Source organism: Chrysemys picta, chromosome 2, assembly GCF_011386835.1.
Source record: "Chrysemys picta bellii isolate R12L10 chromosome 2, ASM1138683v2, whole genome shotgun sequence".
NCBI lineage: Eukaryota > Metazoa > Chordata > Testudines > Emydidae > Chrysemys > Chrysemys picta.
This window is the reverse complement of record NC_088792.1, coordinates 82,913,619-82,934,572: the sequence shown is the minus strand read 5'-3', so window position 1 is coordinate 82,934,572 and position 20,954 is coordinate 82,913,619. Positions and strand designations below refer to the sequence as shown.

At 42.0% G+C, this 20,954-nt stretch overlaps 2 protein-coding genes across 9 annotated transcripts in view; one reads left to right on the top strand and one right to left on the bottom strand.

Moving 5' to 3' along the window:
• The window catches only part of DNAJC13 (DnaJ heat shock protein family (Hsp40) member C13), a 100,717-nt gene that overhangs the window by 19,498 nt on the left and 60,265 nt on the right, over positions 1-20,954 (bottom strand). For all 7 annotated transcript variants that reach the window (XR_010599154.1, XR_010599156.1, XR_010599155.1 and 4 more), the window contains 11 exons: positions 15,126-15,241; positions 12,788-12,866; positions 11,908-12,043; positions 9,443-9,627; positions 8,542-8,616; positions 8,216-8,335; positions 5,471-5,650; positions 3,938-4,105; positions 2,137-2,250; positions 1,640-1,756; positions 629-806 (listed from right to left, as the gene is read on the bottom strand). Coding sequence is in view for 2 of the 7 variants with exons in the window: in XM_005278641.5 (XP_005278698.2) it covers positions 629-806; positions 1,640-1,756; positions 2,137-2,250; positions 3,938-4,105; positions 5,471-5,650; positions 8,216-8,335; positions 8,542-8,616; positions 9,443-9,627; positions 11,908-12,043; positions 12,788-12,866; positions 15,126-15,241 (1,468 nt within the window). In the remaining 5 variants the exon portion in view is untranslated. The remainder of the gene's footprint in view (positions 1-628; positions 807-1,639; positions 1,757-2,136; positions 2,251-3,937; positions 4,106-5,470; positions 5,651-8,215; positions 8,336-8,541; positions 8,617-9,442; positions 9,628-11,907; positions 12,044-12,787; positions 12,867-15,125; positions 15,242-20,954) is intronic.
• On the top strand, positions 16,780-19,042 carry LOC135981942 (myb/SANT-like DNA-binding domain-containing protein 2). 2 transcript variants are annotated; one of them, XM_065587064.1, is made up of 2 exons: positions 16,780-17,478; positions 18,473-19,042. In XM_065587064.1, exons 1-2 carry the CDS (start codon positions 16,902-16,904, stop codon positions 18,946-18,948), a joined length of 1,053 nt encoding a protein of 350 aa, XP_065443136.1. In that variant the 5' UTR covers positions 16,780-16,901; the 3' UTR covers positions 18,949-19,042. The 2 variants fall into 2 exon arrangements, with proteins under 2 accessions (XP_065443136.1, XP_065443137.1); XM_065587065.1 differs by lacking the exon at positions 18,473-19,042 and adding an exon at positions 17,686-17,853.

The following is a 20,954-nucleotide window of genomic DNA, read 5'->3' as shown; positions in this document are numbered from 1 at the left end:
TTTTCCTCTAGGAATAGTTTCCATAGAACTAAATTAAAAATTTAGCAATCCAGTGTGTTTGAAGAGGGTCTTCCCTCAAAATACTAAAACATTTTCTACCATCCCTGGGGTTCCATCCTTTAAACAGAGCTATGCTAGGACACGTTTTTTATTTTGTTGTTTTTTTAAAGTGGGTTGGTTTTCAATAAACCTTTGAACACAGTACAATAACTCTGCAAAATGATCCTATATTTCACAACACTAGGCACAACGTGTATTCACACCCCTTTTTAACATAGTGACTAAAAAAACTGAAGAGACTTTACTCTGTTGGCAAAAAAATTGCTCTCCTTGGAGAAGTGGTTAAGTAGATTTCTGCAGGACTGATGTACCAACAAAACACCTTCTCAATGAAATTCACTATTTTCCTAGCAAAGAATTCTATCAATGTTGCTGTTAAACTATTTAAAGATCTGCTAAAAGTATTCCAGAAATACTCCTTTTAAGGCAACTAGCTAGCCAGCAGCATGAATCTCTACAGCTTGGCAACAAGTGCAGGTTTAGTGCTAGAGACTTATCTAAAATAAATCTATAATATGGTCATTTTCAAGGTGCTGCTTATTGATTAATTCAACGTGTTTAAGTTTACCTGGGTTGTGTTTTATGACATTTCTCAGAGCCTCCAATGCCATTTCAACCCTCCGTAACCGGTCTCCATGTTGATCAGACTCTACTTTCCCAGTCTGTGTGATAGCCATTAACGTGTGAAGGTACTGTGCCTGTGAGCCAATGTAATCCAAAAGGCTTGCAGCAAAAGCTTTTGGAAACTTGAAATAATGAAGAGATCAGTAAGTGTACATAAGAATCTTTATAAATTATTTCAAAAACACGTACAAAGCATTCTGCACTAGAAGTATTGAACTGCATTGTACAGCAAGCTCATACCTAAGGAATATATGGTCAAAAGCCATTATCAAATTCAGTAAAGTGGCGATTCTCAGCTTTTCCATACCAGAACCTTCCCTTCCACCAGTGCAGGATCTAGCTAGGATTCCTTTTCAATTTAGCAGAAGGTTCTGACCCTCAGTGGATAACTATTGTATGTTCACACCAGTCTTATTGTAATGCCTATTTTTCCTCTTTTGACATGATAGTTCTACAGTTTAACTACAGGTAAAAGCTGTTAAGAGTTTGATGATGTGACCAAGCATCACCATCTTTGTTGAGAAAGCATAAAACTAATAGCTTAAGAGAGAAGAGTGTGGACTACTCAAGCTCTTCTAAGGAAGTATTTAGCCATTTAAAATTGTGTCAAAATGCCCGTGCGCCAAATTCTGACCAAACCCATGCTTTTCTTTGCCAGTGAGAATTTCAATTTGATTTTTGTCTCTCCTTTTAATTGGGAGAGAAACAAGATGATACATCCTAAGCAATGGAAATGCTTAAGATCATAGTCTACACTAGAATGTTGAGATACCCTGAGAAGTTAACAGGAGCTACAGATGCCCCAACTTTAGAGGCATATTTCTAATACAACTGCTGAAGCTTTTGTGTAAAAATTTCCTGGGCAGTGTTAACTCTTGATACCCTTCACAAAGTAAGTACCATTTGAAAGACCAGCTTGAGGTTTCTCCACAAATAGCAAAATTAACAATCTCACCTCTAGCTGAAAAGTAGGGACTTCATTGTAAACTCTAACAAAAATCTCTCCCACAATAAGTTCTTTTGCATGGTCACTGAAGACAAATTCAGATCCAAAGCTTTTGTCACAATCACCCTTTAAGAAAAAAAAAATTATGTTTTGTTAAATATATTTACAAAATGACCTATCATATACAGAAAAACATTTTCTAGAGGTATGGAAAAGAGTTAACTGCTGAGACTCCAATATTTCCAATGGAAACACAAACAAGGCAAAAGCAACAGCGCAAGACTTCATACAAATGTGTTTTAAGTTTGTAAAATAAAGCAATGAGAGCAAAAGTATTTGAGAAGTTGGCCAATGTAAGGTTTCCCTTAGTGGCTGGATAATTAAAACTGCATGAGCAGATTTTTCCTGAGCTTTAAAAAGCTTCCTATAATGTGAGCATACCAGATTATTTAAGGCAACCTAGAGAAAGACCTCTATCAATTTTTTTTTTTTTTGAAGTGCCTCACTCTTTTTATCATGCTTTCTTGTTCAGATTCCAGGAATTCAAGAAGTTCAGCTCTTGTCCCATTGTTCCAGATCAAGTAGGGGCTCTCTGTGTTGCTGTTGAGCATCTTCAGAATCTAGGAGACAGCATAAAGAGTTTAGGCAAATAAGTGGGTTTAACAATTCTACACAAAAAAGCAAATTCAGAGTTTTAACACTGTTCCAAGAAGAGAGATCATATGGGGGTGGGGGGAGAGAAGAGGGGAGGACTATGGCCTTTGTGAAGATCTGGTTCAGATTATGTGGCCCATTAGCTAGATCTTGGATTTCAGGAGTAGGCTTAAGGCCAAATTTTTCAGATATGTTTTTTTTTGGCTGGTTTTGCATGCATAGTTTTTCCATCTCTTCTTCCTACTCCACACATGCCAGAAACTAAACAGCAGCAGCTCCCCCATGCAGCCACAATTGGAAGCAGGACACCTTCATAGCCTATGCTGTAGCTCCTTCCCTTGGACCTGTGTTTGGGCTTCAGTATTACTCCCTAGCCTGCAAATGCTTCCTTTCCCTTCCATACTGCTGTCTGAAGTCACCCTCCTCCCCTCCCCTTCTTCATCCCTATGCTCTCCTCTTCATGCTCTTTTCCAACCCCGTCCCCACACACACACACACACACACACACACACACACACACTTCAGGAGATGACCCCGACAACCTAATAATTGTACTTTACACTGCCCACTGTCCTCTGCCTGTTCCAGCTCCAAATAAGCTTACCTTGAACCACCACCTTTACTTCCTTGTACTCCCTGAAACCCAGCTGAGGACTCAGCCACTGTCCTCTCCTTTGTTCTCCCCACTCTCCCAATCATCAGAGCAAAGGCATTGAACAGTAAATGGTATGAGGGGCTAAATGGAGAGAGTCTTTCCTTACTTCCTTTGTGGAGCATTTCATCTGGTTCTTCTCCCTTTCTTCCTCCAAATGGTTATATAGTCTCCACCATACACATACTGCAAGGCCTGGTTTGCCATCTTCCTCATCTCAGCTCCCCACCCGCACATAAGTGACATCCATTTCAGAACACTTGGAAGTCACATTTAAGCAAGAGGACTCAAGAATCCACCTGCATCTTTGGTATTACTCCACACTCATATTGGTCACTATTTTTTTTTTTAAATAAAACATTGTTTGCTTTGTCACTTACCTCTAACTACAAACTCATCTCCTGTTTCTTCCCATGCTCCCACCACACACCCCATAATTTACTCTGATAATTTTATTTACTTCCACCTTCTCTGCTGCTTTTATCCTTCTGTACATTGTTGCTCCCTTCTTTTAAACACTATAGTCTTTAAATTCTACCCTTGCATTGGCTTTTGTTTCCCAATACCATGCTGTCTACCCCAAACCTTGGCATCTGCAACCCCTGAATTCACTTTCTGTTCCTATCTTTGTGCTGCAAAGTGCTGTACCTGTCATACATTTTGGGTTAAGGGTGTTCACCTGCATCGTTGGGTCAATTCAAGACTTCAATTTTTATTAAGGTTTAAAAAAAATTGACTAGATAGCCACTGTTACCTAGGTACTGTTCTAAAAACATTCATAAAAAAAAAAAATCAGTAGAGTTCAGTTCTAAAGATCAGAAGTTTTCAAGTCATTTCACTGGGAAATGGTTATCAAATTGCACTTCATTTCTCAGCAGTCAGGCTGCTCTGGTTTATTTGTTACTGTGGCTAACAAGTAAGGTTTTAACAAACAAAAATCATTTCTTGTATGTTATTTGTTTTACACAACGTCACTTTGGTTGCCTTAGACATTCTAGTACCTCAATAGGAGCAGCCACAGCAAGTTTCCTTGCAACATATGGTGTCAGCATTCCAGCCAAGCTTTTCCTGATTGTTGGATTTTCAGGTGTAACTTGTTCTTCACACAAATACCCTCCAAGACGACTCAAAGCAAGAAGACTGAGTTTGGCGAGACTATTGGCTACCTCCTGTAAATGAAAAATACATACATTTTAAAAAGATCAAGCCTATTATTGAACTTGAACAGAAACCTGAAGCTGGCTAAAGAGAAATATCAACTACCTTTTTAAAAACCACCTCTTGAAAATAAGTTGTCCAATTTTTTTTTAATGCCTTGCATGATCATAAGCAAATTCAGTTCCCTTTAGTTTACTTCTTGTTTATGCGCCAACCTTGACAGACAGAAATATGCATACATCTGGGCACAGCACTAGGTGTTGCAGAAAAGCAAGAGATACTAACAATTTTTGACATGTTACACCAATATAGTTTGTCTGCATCTACCTGTGTAAAGCCCATGAAGAAAACTAGATGAATTTGGGGCTTTAAACTGACATGAAAATTTCTTAATTCATAATTTAAGGGGATATTTGACCAAAGAATGGCCATTTCTAGAACAAAGACATTTTTATCAGATATGTAAACCTTTGTATAATGATTCAACAGTGCACTAAAAGATGGTATTTTTTGCATCCTGGCAAGGCTCCTCATTGAGCTGATCCCGACCCACAGGTTTTACAACCAGTTGAAGTTCTACAATTCTGCTATGAAGGAGTCTGTTATGGTGCTAATATTAATCTAAGAGGTTTTTGGGTTTTTTTTTTAGATAAAAAGTAGTGTTTCTGACAACTAACAAGCTACTTCTTCAGTTCTGGACTATCTGCATCTAGTATTTTCCTGATTATTTTTCTACTGGTGGATAATCTGTACTATAGGTGGATAATAATGTTTATGGCCTATCTGGATCACATCATTTTATTTATTCCCATAAAAAAATCAATGCCATCAATAATATATTGATTTATTGTAATATACATTACAGGGATGTTGTAATTATCCCAAAACCAAGCACTGTAAGCTAGAAAATTCAGAGTTAACATGGTTATGCTTAAGAAATTTTAACATAAGATATGGAAGTGCACATTAAGGGCACCCAAACCATATTCACTCTGCCCTGTACGACACCATACAATTATCATATTGTTACAGTTAAAGCATTTTAGCATTTATGGTTCCAGATTAGATGGAAGTAATTTTTAACTCAGTCGTCATGTAATTTGGGGAAATGTTGTATTTTTCATACGTAACAGAGTTTGAATCTGTGCTATACAAGCTAAAAACTGAACCTCAACTAATGAGTCTCAACTGGCACTTCCATAATCTATTCCCAACAAATTCAATTACAAGAGAAACTTGTATGTACAGTCAACAGAAACAAATTCACTTAAGTTTAAGCATTATTACTCAGGAAATTATTACTCCCAAGAGACGGTAACCAACATCCATCTTAAAGTCTGAAATAGAGTCAATTATAGGTTGCTCATAAATATTACCTGCTGATTAGAATCTTCACTCTTCTGAATGCCACTCTCTTCTAGTGTATAATCATAGTTAAAGAGGTAACCGAGTAAATACCACAAAATTCCAGCTTGAAACAAATGTGTTTGTAGCCAGTAATCGACAGCAAATGAACTGACACATTCCACTCCCAAGGAAGCCACTCGTGGAATGTTCTGAGGAATGAAGGAGAACTGGTATTCAGTATTTTTGGTGACTGAGGAAAATTTTAACCTAAAGGAAAAAGTTAAATAGCATACCAGCAAATTCATCAACAGGAACAATGTTTAAGATTTTGACTCTTAGCTAAATATAATGGGGGAGATACTAAGGATCTGAATAAACTGATGAAATTTGAAGTCTACGGGGGGAGGAAAAAAGGGCTTACGGTGTTCACAACTTCAGCATAAGCATCTACATAAAGCTTCAGGGGACATATGGATAGAGCTGGTTGAAAATTTTCCAACAGAACAGTTTTCTGTCAGAAAATCCTGATTTAATGGAAGCCAGGCAGTTGGGCTGTCTGCCTGCTCAGTTAGGTCAGCCAGCTCCCAAGATCCTCTGCAGCCTTCCTGCCCAGCTGCTGGGGAGCAGTGCCTCTCCAGAGCCCAGTCTCCTGTGCAGCTGGCCAGCAGCTGGAGTGACTGGTGTTCAGCTGTCCTTGTGTGGTAACTAGGGAGGCAAGGAGCCAGTCAGGCATCTGGAAATTAGGGTTCTTCCAAAAATCTGTTCTGTGGAAAAATTTTGCATTTTTGACTTTGTTCCACTTCAGAACAAACATTTTGAAGTTTTCAGCAGAATGGATATTCTGGTTACCTCTCAGCTCCACATGTGTCCTTCAAATAATTGAGTTTTGGTTAACCAGGGTTTTGATAAAGTTTTCACTGTATTCAGAAGCAAAAAAACACAGCAGGGTCAGACTTTTTGCATTTAATATCCTGCTGTCCCTCACGCAGTCAGGGGTAGCTCCAGGCACCAGCGCAGCAAGCGCGTGCCTGGGGCGGCAAGCTGCGGGGGGGCGGCCTGCCGGTTGCTGTAAGGGCGGCAGTCAGGGGGCCTTCGGCGGCGTGCCTGAGGGAGATCCGTCGGTCTCGCGGTTTTGGCGGCAATTCGGCGGTGGGTACGCCGAAGCCGCGGGACCGGCAGATCACCCGCAGAAACGCCGCCGAACCGCCCGCAGGCATGCCACCGAAGGCCGCCTGACTGCCGTGCTTGGGGCAGCAAAAAACAGAGCCGCCCCTGCACGTAGTGCAATCAAGATGGACTTCTTCTGCTACAAGTTGCTTTAATAGGCTCCAGTCTGCAATTCTTCCACACTGCTCAGCATGGACACATTTGTTGATTTGTATTACATTTTGAACAAAAAAAAAAAAAAAAAAAAAAATTATACTTCCTTTTAGAAATCAAATTTTGAAGAGCTCATCTAAAATAGTTCTTTAAAAAGAATAGTTATATACATTTACTTCTACAGTGATGTTCTGTAGGAGCCGTCTAATAGTTGACTAGCTCAAGCACTTCACATGAAGTTGTTAATTGATAGACTGCACTAAGTATTGCAAAGATCTGTTTAATGGAAAGTAAAATCTTTAAGTTCTATGTGTTTTGGAAGAGCTTTCAAATGGATGTCACTCAAAATACTTTTACTACATTCTCAGCTGATTACGTTTCTTTTCAATATTCAAAGTAAGGTAGAAGTAACCTCAAGTAATTATACCAGCTTTGGATTTCGTAGGCCAGTTTTTGAAGGTTTACCATTGAGTTCTCTTTTTAGGTTTTAAGTCAGAGCTTTAGATTTTGTTCCTTATATCAGATGTGCCACTTTCTTCCTAGTGCAGCAATGCTATTTTAAATCACCAGCTAAAGGAATTTAGACTTGAGATTTTTTTTCTACTTATAGAAGACAAAGTAAAATTAAATATTAGAGTAAAAATAAAGACAGTTAGTCTGCCTAGGTAATTGAATAAGTAGTTACCGGTGAAATTCTCCTTTGTTACATAACTTTACATTCAGAGTAATACCATTAAAACCCATGGAGTTACTGGTTTTTAGAGTTGTGAAACAGAACAGAATTTGGCCCACGTGTGGAACGTAAGCCAGGATGGTGGCCCACTACTCCCTTCTCACCAATTTGAGAAATATTCTGACAGGTAGCATTTTCATCTACTGTAATTGGTAGATAGGGAAGTACAAGAACAGTAGAACCAAAGACTAGGATTTAAATTTAAGTGGAAATACTTGGAGTCAGAATGTACGGATTTGTCTCCACACAAGTTGCACTTGTTTTCAAACCAATCTGATTAAACTAATGCAAAACCCGCTGTAGATGATCTGATCTGTTTAAACCAAACTTGTCTGGGTATAGCTTGCATCTTGTAATTTACAGACAGAATTTAAAAGGTGAAAAAAAGCAATATAAGCTAGATATAATAAAACTTATAGGTGCAAGCTAAATGTATACAAGAATCTACACAGGGAATTTGCACCACTTAATTAAGCCTGTTTAAAAAAAATTACACCTTTAATTAAATCAGTGCAAGTTTGTGTGTGGACCAAGCCTTTTATTTGTGTCAGACAGACTGCAAGTATCTGTACTATTGGGAAATTAACAAAACAGTTTTTATAAAACTTATTTTGAGAATTAGTCTCATATAGTGGCTCATTTTTTGTACTGTATTTACAACAACACTTAAATATAAAACAAGAAACTACAACAGCTTAGGTAGTAAGCCAGGAGATCTTACCTTGCCATAATATAGCACTCTACAGAGATCCTTGATGATATTAGGCATTTCAGTGATCTTTTCTCTGCACTCCTCAAACTGAGCTGCCACACTGTAACACTTGCTTATATGCCCACATACCTACAAACAGAAACACTTTCCTAAGCCGCACAATTAATGTAATGTACTGCATATCCCTTGAACAGGAGACGGACATGCAAATTTAAAAAACAACAAAAAAAAAAAAACTTTGTATTAGCTGCACAAAGCCTCTTAAGAAAATGGTATACAAAAGGTATGGCCCAACATACTGTTAAGTACTGTTTTACAATTTCTGTATTACTTACCTGTACAGACATGTCATCTGGTTTACTGGAGCGAGTCAAGACTGCCACACAACGATTAAATGCTTCTTGCAACACCTTTAGGGATTAAAAAGCTGTAAGGGTTAGAATTCATCATAAGCCTAAAGAAAGTATCTTTCTGCAAAAAAGTGTAGCTTTACAAGCTTTGTTTCAATAAAGCCTGCACAGGTCTGTAAATCTATTAACTCTTGTTATGGTTTAACAGCTGTCCTGTGCAGCAAAACGATTTTGCTTTCGCTGTTTGGGCTTCATAAGGACATTTTACATCCATAAAGGGAGATTTACGCTACTTCACATGAATTGTCCATCATGTAAAGATGATCTCTCTTGAAATATCTAGCCATTTCACACTGCCATCATAGCTTAAGGGAGTTTTTAGAAGATTCTTAATACAAGCACTTATAATTATAGTGGTGTCCTCTTCTCCCAGATGTGCTATTGAGGAGTATTCATTTGGAATAACCAAACCATGCTCAAATGGTTTGCTCTCACCCTTTAAAGCAAGTCACTATTTATTTTTTATGGGTTTTTTTTGCACAAAACAAGCACAACACAGAAGCCCACTACAGACAGTGCCATTCCAGCAACAGCCACTAGAACTTGTTCTGGAAGACGAATGTTATGTAAAGCAATTCAAAGCCACTTTGTGGAGGGATGAATTAGTTTGCTCCATAAGGAGATCCCTACTGCCCTCCATCCCTCCCATTTCAGAAGAAACAATGAAAATAATGTTTCTTGCAGGAAGGAAGTGGGCAAATGTGCAGATAACACTACACCATCAATTTTCTTCTGCCCACCCCCCCCAGTTGATTATCCAAGTAGTAGTAACAATCAACAAACAAGCTGTGAAAACAGACGTGCTTATGAGTTTCTTTGGGTTTACCTCTATTCCATTCTCTCGCCGCAGTTCTTCTGCATTAAGTGCTGAACAATTGACTGTGTGGAAAGCCAGCTCTGCAGCAGCAGGCAACAAAGGAGATTCCTTGGAAAACAGAAGATCATCTGAAGTTTCTAGGGTAATGGTCTTAATCAGCATGGGATAGCCTGCATATTTGTAAGGTTTCAAATCTGAAGGATAAACAGAAACTGAAATGTAGCAAATCTGATATACATTTAGACACTGCTAGTTAATGGCTGAGGATTTTATCTTGATCTGCTTCAGATTACTAAATTACTCTTTCACAAAATGTTTTCTCCTCCTTCAGAGCCAAGCTATGCGTGAACACAAGGTTGGCTCATCTGACAAGTAGGATTATTTCTGTAGCCCTTGAGATTTTTCTAGTAATGCACAAACCAGTCTGCCGTCTCTCACAGCATGTGTCTAGCCTACTTCAAGAAATTAAGTGAAAAACAAACTGTTAATGTTACCGAGTCAGTTTTAGTAAGGGAACACTAAATTGGGAAGGTTGGGAAGTTCTTTATATTTAATGTTACAGAATGACTGCTGAAACTTGAGTCCATCACCTTCTCACATAAGGCATCAAACCCTCTGAATGGGTTTCAGATGGGCTTAAATGCAATTCTAAACAAAACTTTTAATTTGCTATAGAACATGACAATCTATATGTTAATGTAGTATTTGGCTTAATACATCTAATTGAATATTATGGGTGACCTTTTCCACACAAGTCAAGAGAGATACAGCTGTAGTACCCTAAGCAACATGCCATATTGCATACAAAGTATTTTATACGTTACCATACATGGTAATGCAATGGGTTCCCAGGATCGTTAGTCAATAATTATTAGACCACATTAGTCATCTCTCCTCCCTGCTAGAGACTGCAGAGGAGGAGGGTGGCGTTGGAGCTGGTACATGCAGAGTCTACCCGTCCTGGGGACTATGCAACAGCAGGGGGAGCCCTGTCCAGAAGGATGCAGTCAGTTTTCAACTCCCTTTGGACTATTTGAGTAAAGAGTAAAACAGGACAAAGAATCTTAGTACATTTAAGAATGAGAAAGTCACACTGCACATGTGCAGCATGCACTACTTTTATGTTTAGAACTATTTAAGGGACATTTTGTAAGTACTAAAAAGTTTTCTTTGAGAACTCAACTTTCAGTCTTGCCAGAGAAGAAGAGACCTTTGAGTGCAAGAGTCAGACATTTAACTGATGAAAAAAGTCTCTTTTCTTCATTTGTGATTTTCAAAAACAGGCAAACATGTAACAAATTGTATTGCTAAATGTTCACCTTCAGCCTTGTTGCCATCTCCTGCTATTTCAAAGCACCTGAAAATGTTAATTGAATAAAATGACTTTTCAGTCACAATTACAATACTACCAATTGTTATTTGACTAGAGAGTTTCCAGCACAGTGAAAGTGAGTCTTGGTCCACCACTGACAAGATATGACACAGAAGTTACTATATTTCCTGTTATCAGATTTTTACTAGATATCTGGGTATCTTTACTGGGTATCAACAAAAAAGCATGATAGTTAGGGCCCTACCAAATTCATGGTCCATTATGGTCAATTTTACAGCCATAGGATTTGAAAATTGGTAAATTTCATGTTTTCAGATGTTAACATCTGAAATTTCACAGTGTTGTAACCGTGGGGGTCCCAACAAAAGGGAATTGCGGGTGGGGACTGCAAACCTGTTTGGGGGGGGGGGGGGATCATGGGATTGCCACCCTCACTTCTGTGCTGCCTTCAGAGCTGGACAGAGTGGGGAAGAGGAGGTGCAGAGCTATCTGCAGCTAGGAGAGAGACCCAAGAGCAGCCCTGCAGGGACAGAGCAAGTCCTATCCTGCCCCAGCTCTGCCCATATTAGCAGCCAGGAGCCGCCTTTTCTGGGGCATGCTTAGGAAGAAGGGAAGATTGGACCCACGTCCACAAGCCTCCTCCAGCTGCAGGAACCTCTGGGGCTGTTGCGCAGTCCAAGAGCACCCTGCAGCAAGGGGAGGCACCCGAAGGTGGATCTGGTCTCCCCCCCTCCACCTGAGCAGCTGTGCAGAGGATGGACAAGTCCTGTCCCTCCCCAGCCCAGTCGGAACTAGGAGCCCTCTTTGCTGCGGCATTCCTAGGAACAAGGGGACATCGGATTTCACAGGAAAAGGCTTATTTCATGGTCCTATTTCACGGTCCGTGTCATGTTTTTCACGGCCATGAAATTGGTTAGGGCCCTAATGATAGTGTAGAGAGGAAGATGAAACTAGATAAAAAGCCCTTCTATTTAACTTTTACTATGTTAAATATGAAGCTTCCACATTTCATGAATTTTTTGTATTTTCACTATTTCATGAAAAGAAATTTCAAAATTAATGCATTAATAACTCAAAGCAGCTTCAAAAAGCTGCTCTGAAAAATACAGTGGAAGTGATATTTCTGGGTCAGTATGCCCACCTTCTTTGTGTCTGTTGAAGAGGATGCTTTGAGTTTTCAGAATCAAGATGATATTCTCTGGATCTGGGCCATCCACCACTTTGGCAGATTTTGTGCATAAGAACTCATATGCTTTGTTCACTTTTTCAAACATATCCTGCAGATAACAATATGGACAACGTCAAGCTGTTACCTAACAAAAGCTGATTATTTAACCAAGTCTCAAAACTTACTTGCAGCTTCAACCTATTTTCCCTATTTTGATTTTGAATTGGTAAATGACGACATTACCTATATTATACCATTGCAAATGACATTTCAAGGGAGTGTCACATCGGAGAAAACTCTGAAAAATCGTAACTGTGTATGCCTCTATAGTAATATTTTTCTGGTTCACAGATCATTTTTTTCTATTAAGTCTTTCAGTGAAGGTGTAATCCTGCACTTAGTCTTACCAATGAAAAACCGGTTGATATTACAAATTTAGCATTATGGCTTCACCGTAGAATCAAGTGAGTGGAAAAGTGGGCTGTAAGAGTGCAGTTTTTTCAGACAGATAGGTCTGGTAGTTATTGTAAAGAAAGTTACACATTATCTTTATTTTGTATTTAAATGCCTCATCCTTTAAAAACCCACAAGATTATATGCAGTGCATGTCATTTCCTGGCATGATGGAATGAGATTATTTGTTATTCAGAGTCCCTCTGAAGAAAGTAAGTGTGTAGTATTCCAGTTAAAATGCTATGAACCTCTAGAGTTTGTGCAAGTGTATTCTGGAAGAAAGTGACTTGCTCTGAAAACTCTACCAATGTAAATATTCATTAAAAATCAGACAAACCCATTAAACCATAATCTCAAAAAAGTCACAGTGTAAACTAAAATCATATAGTACAATACATACCCTCCCTTCTGGGTTCTTATCAGGGTGATATTTTTGTGCCAACCTGAAGTAGGCTTTTCTGACCTTGCTCTCATCATGCCTATCAGATGCAGATAGAGAATTTCATGTTATGTATAGAACACGTCAATAAGATAATAAATTCTCATACCAAAAGTGAATAAGAACAAATTTACATTTTCAAAACTACCAACCTCTAGAAATCAAGAATCATGAGTCAGACCCTCCCCCCAAATCTTTAGATTTTTTTAAAAAGATATCACATTTTAGTCTATGTTTGACTTTTTAACTCATCTACAAAGTGTGATAATTTCAGGTTGAAAAGTCAGCCTCTAATGCACATCTCTCCCTCGCTGTTCAGGAGACTTGCCCTTACACCCCAAGAGGTGGAAACTGCCATCCACTTCCTGTTACTGTCTGAATTCTCCCCACCTAATTCCCCCCCCCCCCGGCCAAATTTTCCTTCTGTGCAAGGGCTATAAAAGAGCTAGAAAATTAACAGTGAGCATCCAAGAAATATCAGACACTCTCTTTGTACCAAGTTTTCCAATTTTTTCACCACCATTTTTTGTAAACTGCAAAGATTGTTTTATGTGAGAATGTTTTTACAGCCACCACCTTACTAGCTGCAGGAAAAACCCTAACCCAAGTAGAACCTTCTATAACCAAGTTCAGTAATTATGTTCATAATCCTTAAATAATTTAATTCTCACATTCAAAGCATTTAAAAAATTAGATCATTCTTTGAATAATTTTGATCAACCACATAACTATCAAATAATTACAATTTAGTCGAAAATCTCACCACAATTGTTCAAATAGCTAAAATAATTTTATTTTAATTATCCTGCTCTCCTGCTGTCCTAGGACCCAGGCCACAGAACTTCCATGACCACCTCCTCCCTGACTCCCACTGCCCCAGGACTCCCTCTCTGCTACTACAGATATAGAGTCAGACATGAAGGCATGGTTCAGTGGCAATGGCAGGTCTATGTCCTCAGCTCCAAGACTCTTGCAGAGCTCTGCCCACGTGTACAGCTCTGAGGTGGGGAAAGTCAAAAACGGAGGAGCTTCGTGTCTTCATAAGAGCTCCTCCCAAAGACACAGAAGTCCTGTGAATCTCAATTAGTTCTGATTGCTATGAATAAGATTACAAAACAGTTATGACTGCACTGTTCACTTTAAAAGTATTCTCCAATGACTGAATTTGGGGTGGCAAAATAGCCACAGCCTGGCAACAAGGCTATCTACATCAAACTACCAACTCCACTTAGTTGTGAGCACCATTTCATTGCAAGATTACTGTGCCTTCCCCGTAGTCTGTCTCCACCCTGGACTGAAAATTTCCAAATGGCATTGACAGATGCTGAATAAAACAAATCAAGGCTCATTATCCTAGTGGGTCTCCTATTCAAATACAAGTACTTATGGACTATGAGCTAGCTACCACCCACAGAAGCCAGTCCTTCCAGGTGAGCTGGTAACCTTGCAAGCCATCACTGACAGTCTGAGGCTGATTAGGAGGGTCACAAGAAAGCAAGAGTGGACAGGAGGAAGGAAAAGAGGAGGGTCTTGGGACCCTGGAAGGACTGACCAAAGCCCAAAGAGCTTTCAGAGCAGTGAGGGAACAAAAGGAAGGATTTTGCTTGCAGATACTTATTTTTGCATGGATCTGTAAATCTTACGATTTCTCTCGGAGTAAAGGATGTGCGTTTGGAAAGCTTTGCAGGTTGTATATACTTGCTTATAGTCATGTAGTCCCAAAAGAGGGAAATAATAAACCAGCAGGTCCACAGCTTTGATAGAACTCAAATGTGCAACAGCTACTGTGAGGCTTGTGGGAGCTGGCGCTAACTTCAGGGTCTATGCAATAGGACTGCAGGGTCCCCACTGGCAACAGGAATGTCAGACATGGAGGCTGTATCGAGAGTGTATGCCTACACGCTCAGAGAGAAAGTTAAACTCTGCCCAGCCCAGAAAGCAAAGAGCATGTGGGACCCAAAGTTTGGATCCAGTACAGCAGCTTGGCATGAGCTCAAGACTGAAACAGATGTTTTTTCCAAATTAATGAAAGCACCACTTTTTAGATACAGAGATTAGCCTAATATCAAATCAAAGAGTTTTGGATTTTTTCAGCATTTATTCCTTGCTGAATAAAGGTTGCTTCCGTCATTAGTATAATTTAAAAGCCTGAAATACAATGCCATCTGATAGTTAGTTTTCAGAGGTCTCCAGCTTTGGGTACCATACGCTGAGTTCAAAATTTCAATTTATCTGGAGTAACTTATGATATAAAACAATGTTGCAGTTACAGATCAACTTTAGTTTTACGGCAACTTACTGTCCTTGTCCTTTTGGAAGGTTAAGAACTTCATAAGCATCATCTGTTGACATTGTAGGTGGCTTCTTTTCTACCTCCTTCTTCCAAGCCTCCAGAGTATCTTTTAACAATTTAACCTGAAATTAATTAAAATCCATTAAGGATATTATGGCCAGTGTCAAACATACTTGTCAGCACTTGATACTGAAGCAGTACTATCAAGGAATTCAGATATCGTGACGCGCTTGGTTATGGGGCTAACTATTTTAATCTAATCTTTCCACCAACAATCACTGGAAATTTGTATATTAGTTGATTTGAATGCAGGCAATGTTGCCTGTTTGAGTTGCGCGCAAATAAAGCTGTTTTCCAATTTGTGGCTAAATGCTAATATATATAGTTAGCTACACTTAATGGAGAGATGAAATTTTTTTTAATGTTAGCATGTAACATCACTTAGATACTCCTATTTTAAATGCTTTCTAAGGTAGTTTTTATCCTTAACTGAGGCACCCTGGGATTCTGATTTTGCTCCACGCTACTGTCTTCCGTTCTTAAAAATGTGTTACATTTAAATTTGGAGTGGACAGAGCTCTAGAAAGTGTACTGTACTTGAAAAATCTGGTAGGTCTTCATTTTTGTTTGGGGAATTCCATTTAGATATTTTGTACATGAGTATGTTAAGGTTAGCTTCAGAGTTCTAGCACTAAAGTGATATTTTTAGATTAATGCTAGAAATCAAATACTAGGAATCAGCTACCAGATATATTAGACTGAACTCTGCCAAGTAGCTTTGTTGCAACTTTTAAGTTAAAATTATGAAAACATTTACATATTGTAAGTTTCAATGAGTAATTTAAGACAACCAAACATTCCTCTGCATATGAGGAATAAGTGACTATACAAGATCTTTAGTTTCATTGTCCAAGTGAGGTGAACTGCAAAGACTAAGAGAATATCATATCTATACTGCACTGTAGCCTTAACCCCACTACCATTCACAAATGAAAAAACCTCTGACCTGGCTTTTTAGAGGCACTTTAAGCACAGGCCAATTTACCTGGCTGTATGGGATGGGCTACAACTCAGGCTCTGTTCTAAGTCAGGCTGGAACTGGTCTACTTTGTATTGAGGGCACAGGGGAAAATAAATCATTCAAGTCAGCAGTCCTCCAGTGTCCATCCCACAATTCCCCGAAAGGATAAATAAGTTCTCTCCCAATGTACTGGGTAAGTCTTACAGGATCTCAGCACAAAGAACCATGGGCTACGTTTCCAGGCACATGCATGAGGGCAGAAATGGTAATGCAGATTTGGCTTTGCAGTGGGAATGCTCTCATCCTTGCTAGGCTAACTGAGGTGCCAATGACCTGGGTTAACGGTCAATGTTGAAATAGACTTAGGCCTGGTCTACACTAGGCGTTTATGTCGAAGTTAGCGCCGTTAAATCGAATTAACCCTGCACCCGTCCACACTGCGATGCTATTTAGTTCGACATAGAGGTCTCTTTAATTCGACTTCTGTACTCCTCCCCGACGAGGGGAGTAGCGCTAAATTCGACATGGCCATGTCGAATTAGGCTAGGTGTGGATGGAAATCGACGCTAATAGCTCCGGGAGCTATCCCACAGTGCACCACTCTGTTGACGCTCTGGACAGCAGTGCGAGCTCGGATGCTCTGACCAGCCACACAGGAAAAGCCCCGGGAAAATTTGAATTTGAATTCCTTTTCCTGTCTGGCCAGTTTGAATCTCATTTCCTGTCTGGACATCGTGGCGAGCACAGCAGCACTGGCAACGATGCAGAGCTCTCCAGCAGTGATGGCCATGCAGTCTGTGAATAGAAAGAGAGCCCCAGCATGGACTGATCGTGAAGTCTTGGATCTCATCGCTGTGTGGGGCGATGAGTCCGTGCTTTCCGAGCTGCGATCCAAAAGAAGGAATGCAAAGATCTACGAGAAGATCTCTAAAGACATGGCAGAGAGAGGATACAGCCGGGATGCAACGCAGTGCCGCGTGAAAATCAAGGAGCTGAGACAAGGCTACCAGAAGACCAAAGAGGCAAACGGACGCTCCGGATCCCATCCCCAGACATCCCGTTTCTACGAGGCACTGCATTCCATCCTCGGTGCTGCCGCCACCACTACCCCACCAGTGACCGTGGACTCTGAGGATGGGATACTGTCCACGGCCGGTTCCTCAGACATGTTAGGGGACGGGGAAGATGAGGAAGGAGATGAGGAGGGCGAGGCAGTTGGCAGCTCTCACAACGCTGATTTCCCCGACAGCCAGGATCTCTTCATCACCCTTACAGAGATCCCCTACGAAGCGTCCCCAGCCATTACCCCGGACACAGAATCTGGTGAAGGATCAGCCAGTAAGTGTTGTAAACATCTAAACATTTATTTTTAACAAAACAGGAATATTAACAATTAAAAGAATGGGTTGTTCATGATTAGTGTGCCCTAGGCGCTTAACGGTTTAGTAAGGGGCAGTGCAAGTTTTGAAAAGAAATCTAGCAATGTCCGGTTTTCAGTGATTGTCCTGCACAAGCCGCTCTACTGTGTATTCCCTGCTACTGCAGCTACAGTAAAATGCGGTCTATATGTGCGGGGATAGAGCAGTAATCCTCCTGGGACATCTCGATGAAGCTCTCCTGGAGGTAACTTGAAAGCCGTTGCATGAGGTTCTTGGGGAGAGCGGCCTTATTGGGTCCTCCGAAGTACGACACGTTGCCGCGCCACGAGATTATCAGGTACTCGGGGATCATTGCTCTGCACAGCAGGGCGGCATACGGCCCTGGTCTTTGGAGGCTTTCCCGGAGCATTCTCTCTTTGTCGCTCTCGGAGATCCTCATCAGGGTGATGTCGGCCATGGTGACCTGCTTTTAATTAGGTAGGGGAATGTTAGTGTTGGGACTGCTTTCCCGTTCCTTTACAGAACTGTCACCGCTGGTTTGCAGCCACGCGGTGGAGGCGGGAGAGGGGCAGCCGAAAGGGATCATTCCCGGGGACAGCCGCGAGGGGGTGGGACAGGGGCAGAGTTCCCGCTTGCCGGATTGCTGGCAGCAGGGACTGACATTGATTTAAATGTGAAATGAGGCCAGTGGTAATATAAAAGTTTTAAACTGCCACAAGTGTACGGCTTACCATGTCTGCCTGCAACAGAAATTCCGTTGTGCTGCCTCGCTTCTCAAATGTGCTGTTCAAGACCCCAGGCACAGAATGCGAAGGCCGAGAATTCGACCTTGTGCTGAGTGCGCATGTGAAAGGTGCTGTGCATGGTCTTGTTCACAGAGAAAGACTATGTTCTTTGTTCACAACTACATTTATCTTTCAGAGGAATTCACTCCCTTTTTCCCATTTCCACAGCCCCGTCTGCGACTGTCTCACAACCTAGCCTGGAATCACACTCCCAGAGGCTAGCGCGGATTAGGCGTAGGAAGAAGAGGACACGGGAGGACATGTTCTCTGAGCTTATGGCCTCTTCCCAAGCCCAGGCAGCACAGCAGACCCAGTGGCGGGAGAACTTGACCCGAATGCACCAAGCCAACATGGATCGGGAGGAGAGGTGGCGGCAGGAAGACCAGCAGGCGACTCTAACGCTGCTTGGACTACTGAGGGAGCAAACGGACACGCTCCGGCGCCTTGTGGATGTTCTGCAGGAACGGAGGCAGGAGGACAGAGCCCCGCTGCAGTCCATCTCTAACCGCCCTCCCCCGCCACCAAGTCCCATACCCACCTCACCCAAAGTGCAAAGAAGGAGAGGCGGCAGAGTCCCTGCTAACTCTCACTCCACCCCTGCAGAGAGCTCTAGTAGCAGAAGGCTCTCATTTCCCAAAATTTGAAAAGTTCTTTCCTTCCCGCCTGACACAAGCCCACGTCCAAGTTTCACCTCCCAATGCCATGTGTAGTTGATAATAAAAAATTCGTTTCTGTTAACTACTGTTTCAATCATGTTCTTTTGGAGGAGGAGGGGAAAGGGGGTTGGAAATTGGACAGGACAGTCTCCTTTGGCAGGGTACATAGTCGGGGGCAGGCACAGCAGCAGGGCACATACACAGTGCAGTGATGCAGTGACTAGTTGCCCCGGTTAGTCTGGGAGGTTGTTTTGATGTAATGTTGGGGGGGGTGGGTTGCTCTGTGACTTTGTGGCGGGGGAGGGCAGTTACAGATCTTAAGCGCCGGTCCTTAGACAGGATCACAGAGCCACACAGCATGGGATCTGTAACCGTCCTCCCCCTGCCACAAAGTCAAATAGACCTCCCATACACACAGTCCCGATCAGGAGGGGTGACAGGCTCCGTTGAAACAAGCATCCCACCGCAGCGGAGCCTGTCAATCCTTGAGTTTAGAAGCTGCATTCGCATCACAACACTAGACCCGCCCCGCACCACAGTCTGCGTCCCAGTTTTAAAAAATTCCCGCTAAAACAGTATTAAAGAAAACGGTGTGCTTTAACAAAGTAGAACTATTTTTATTTCGACACGTGTGTTGGAGGGGGGGTGAAGGGGGTATGTAACTGGATAGGATAGTCAACATTACCTGGGTAAAGAAACGGGGGCAGGTTTAGCTTCTCAGTACACAAACTATAAAATCACAGGTTACCCTGCTCACTCAGGAACTTTGCTTTCAAAGCCTCCCGGATGCACAGCGCTTCCCGCTGGTCTCTTCTAATCGCCCGGCTGTCTGGCTGTGAGTAATCACCAGCCAGGCTATTTTCCTCAACCTCCCACCCCGCCATAAAGGTCTCCCCCTTGCTCTCACAGAGATTGTGGAGCACACAGCAAGCTGCTATAACAATGGGGATATTGGTTTCGCTGAGATCACAGCGAGTCAGTAAGCTTCTCCATCTCCCCTTGAGACGGCCAAAAGCACGCTCCACCACCATTCTGCACTTGCTCAGCCGGTAGTTGAAGAGTTCTTTTTCAGTGTCCAGGGCGCCAGTATAGGGCTTCATGAGCCAGGGCATTAGCGGGTAGGCTGGGTCCCCGAGGATGACTATAGGCATCTCCACATCCCCAACAGTTATTTTGTGGTCCGGGAAGTAAATACCTTGTTGCAGCCGTCTAAACAGACCAGAGTTCCTGAAAACACGAGCGTCATGAACCTTGCCCGGCCATCCCACGTAGATGTTGGTAAAACGTCCCCTGTGGTCCACCAGTGCTTGCAGCACCATGGAAAAGTATCCCTTTCGGTTAATGTACTGGGTGGCCTGGTGGTCCGGTGCCAGGATAGGGATGTGAGTTCCATCTATGGCCCCACCGCAGTTTGGGAATCCCATCGCTGCGAAGCCATCTATGATCGCCTCCACGTTTCCCAGGGTCACTACCTTTGGCAGCAGTACATCAACGATTGCCTTCGCTACTTGCATCACAACAACCCCCACGGTAGATTTGCCCACCCCAAACTGGTTCGCGACTGACCGGTAGCTGTCTGGCGTTGCAAGCTTCCACAGGGCTATGGCCACTCGCTTCTGTACACTCAGTGCAGCTCGCAACCGGGTGTCACTGCGCTTCAGGGCAGGGGACAGCAACTCACAAAGTTCCAGGAAAGTTCCCTTCCGCATGCGAAAGTTTCGCAGCCACTGGGATTCATCCCAGACCTGCAGCACTATGCGGTCCCACCACTCAGTGCTTGTTTCCCGTGCCCAGAATCGCCGTTCCACGGCATCAACATGACCCATTGCCACTGTGATGTCCTCGGCGCTGGGTCGCCTGCTTTCTGACAGGTCTGTGCTACTCTCAGACTTCAGGACATCACCGCGGTGCCGTAGCCTCCTTGCCTGACTTTTCTGCATCTGCCTCAGGGAAACCTTTATGATAAGCTGCGAGACGTTGAGAGCGGCCACAAC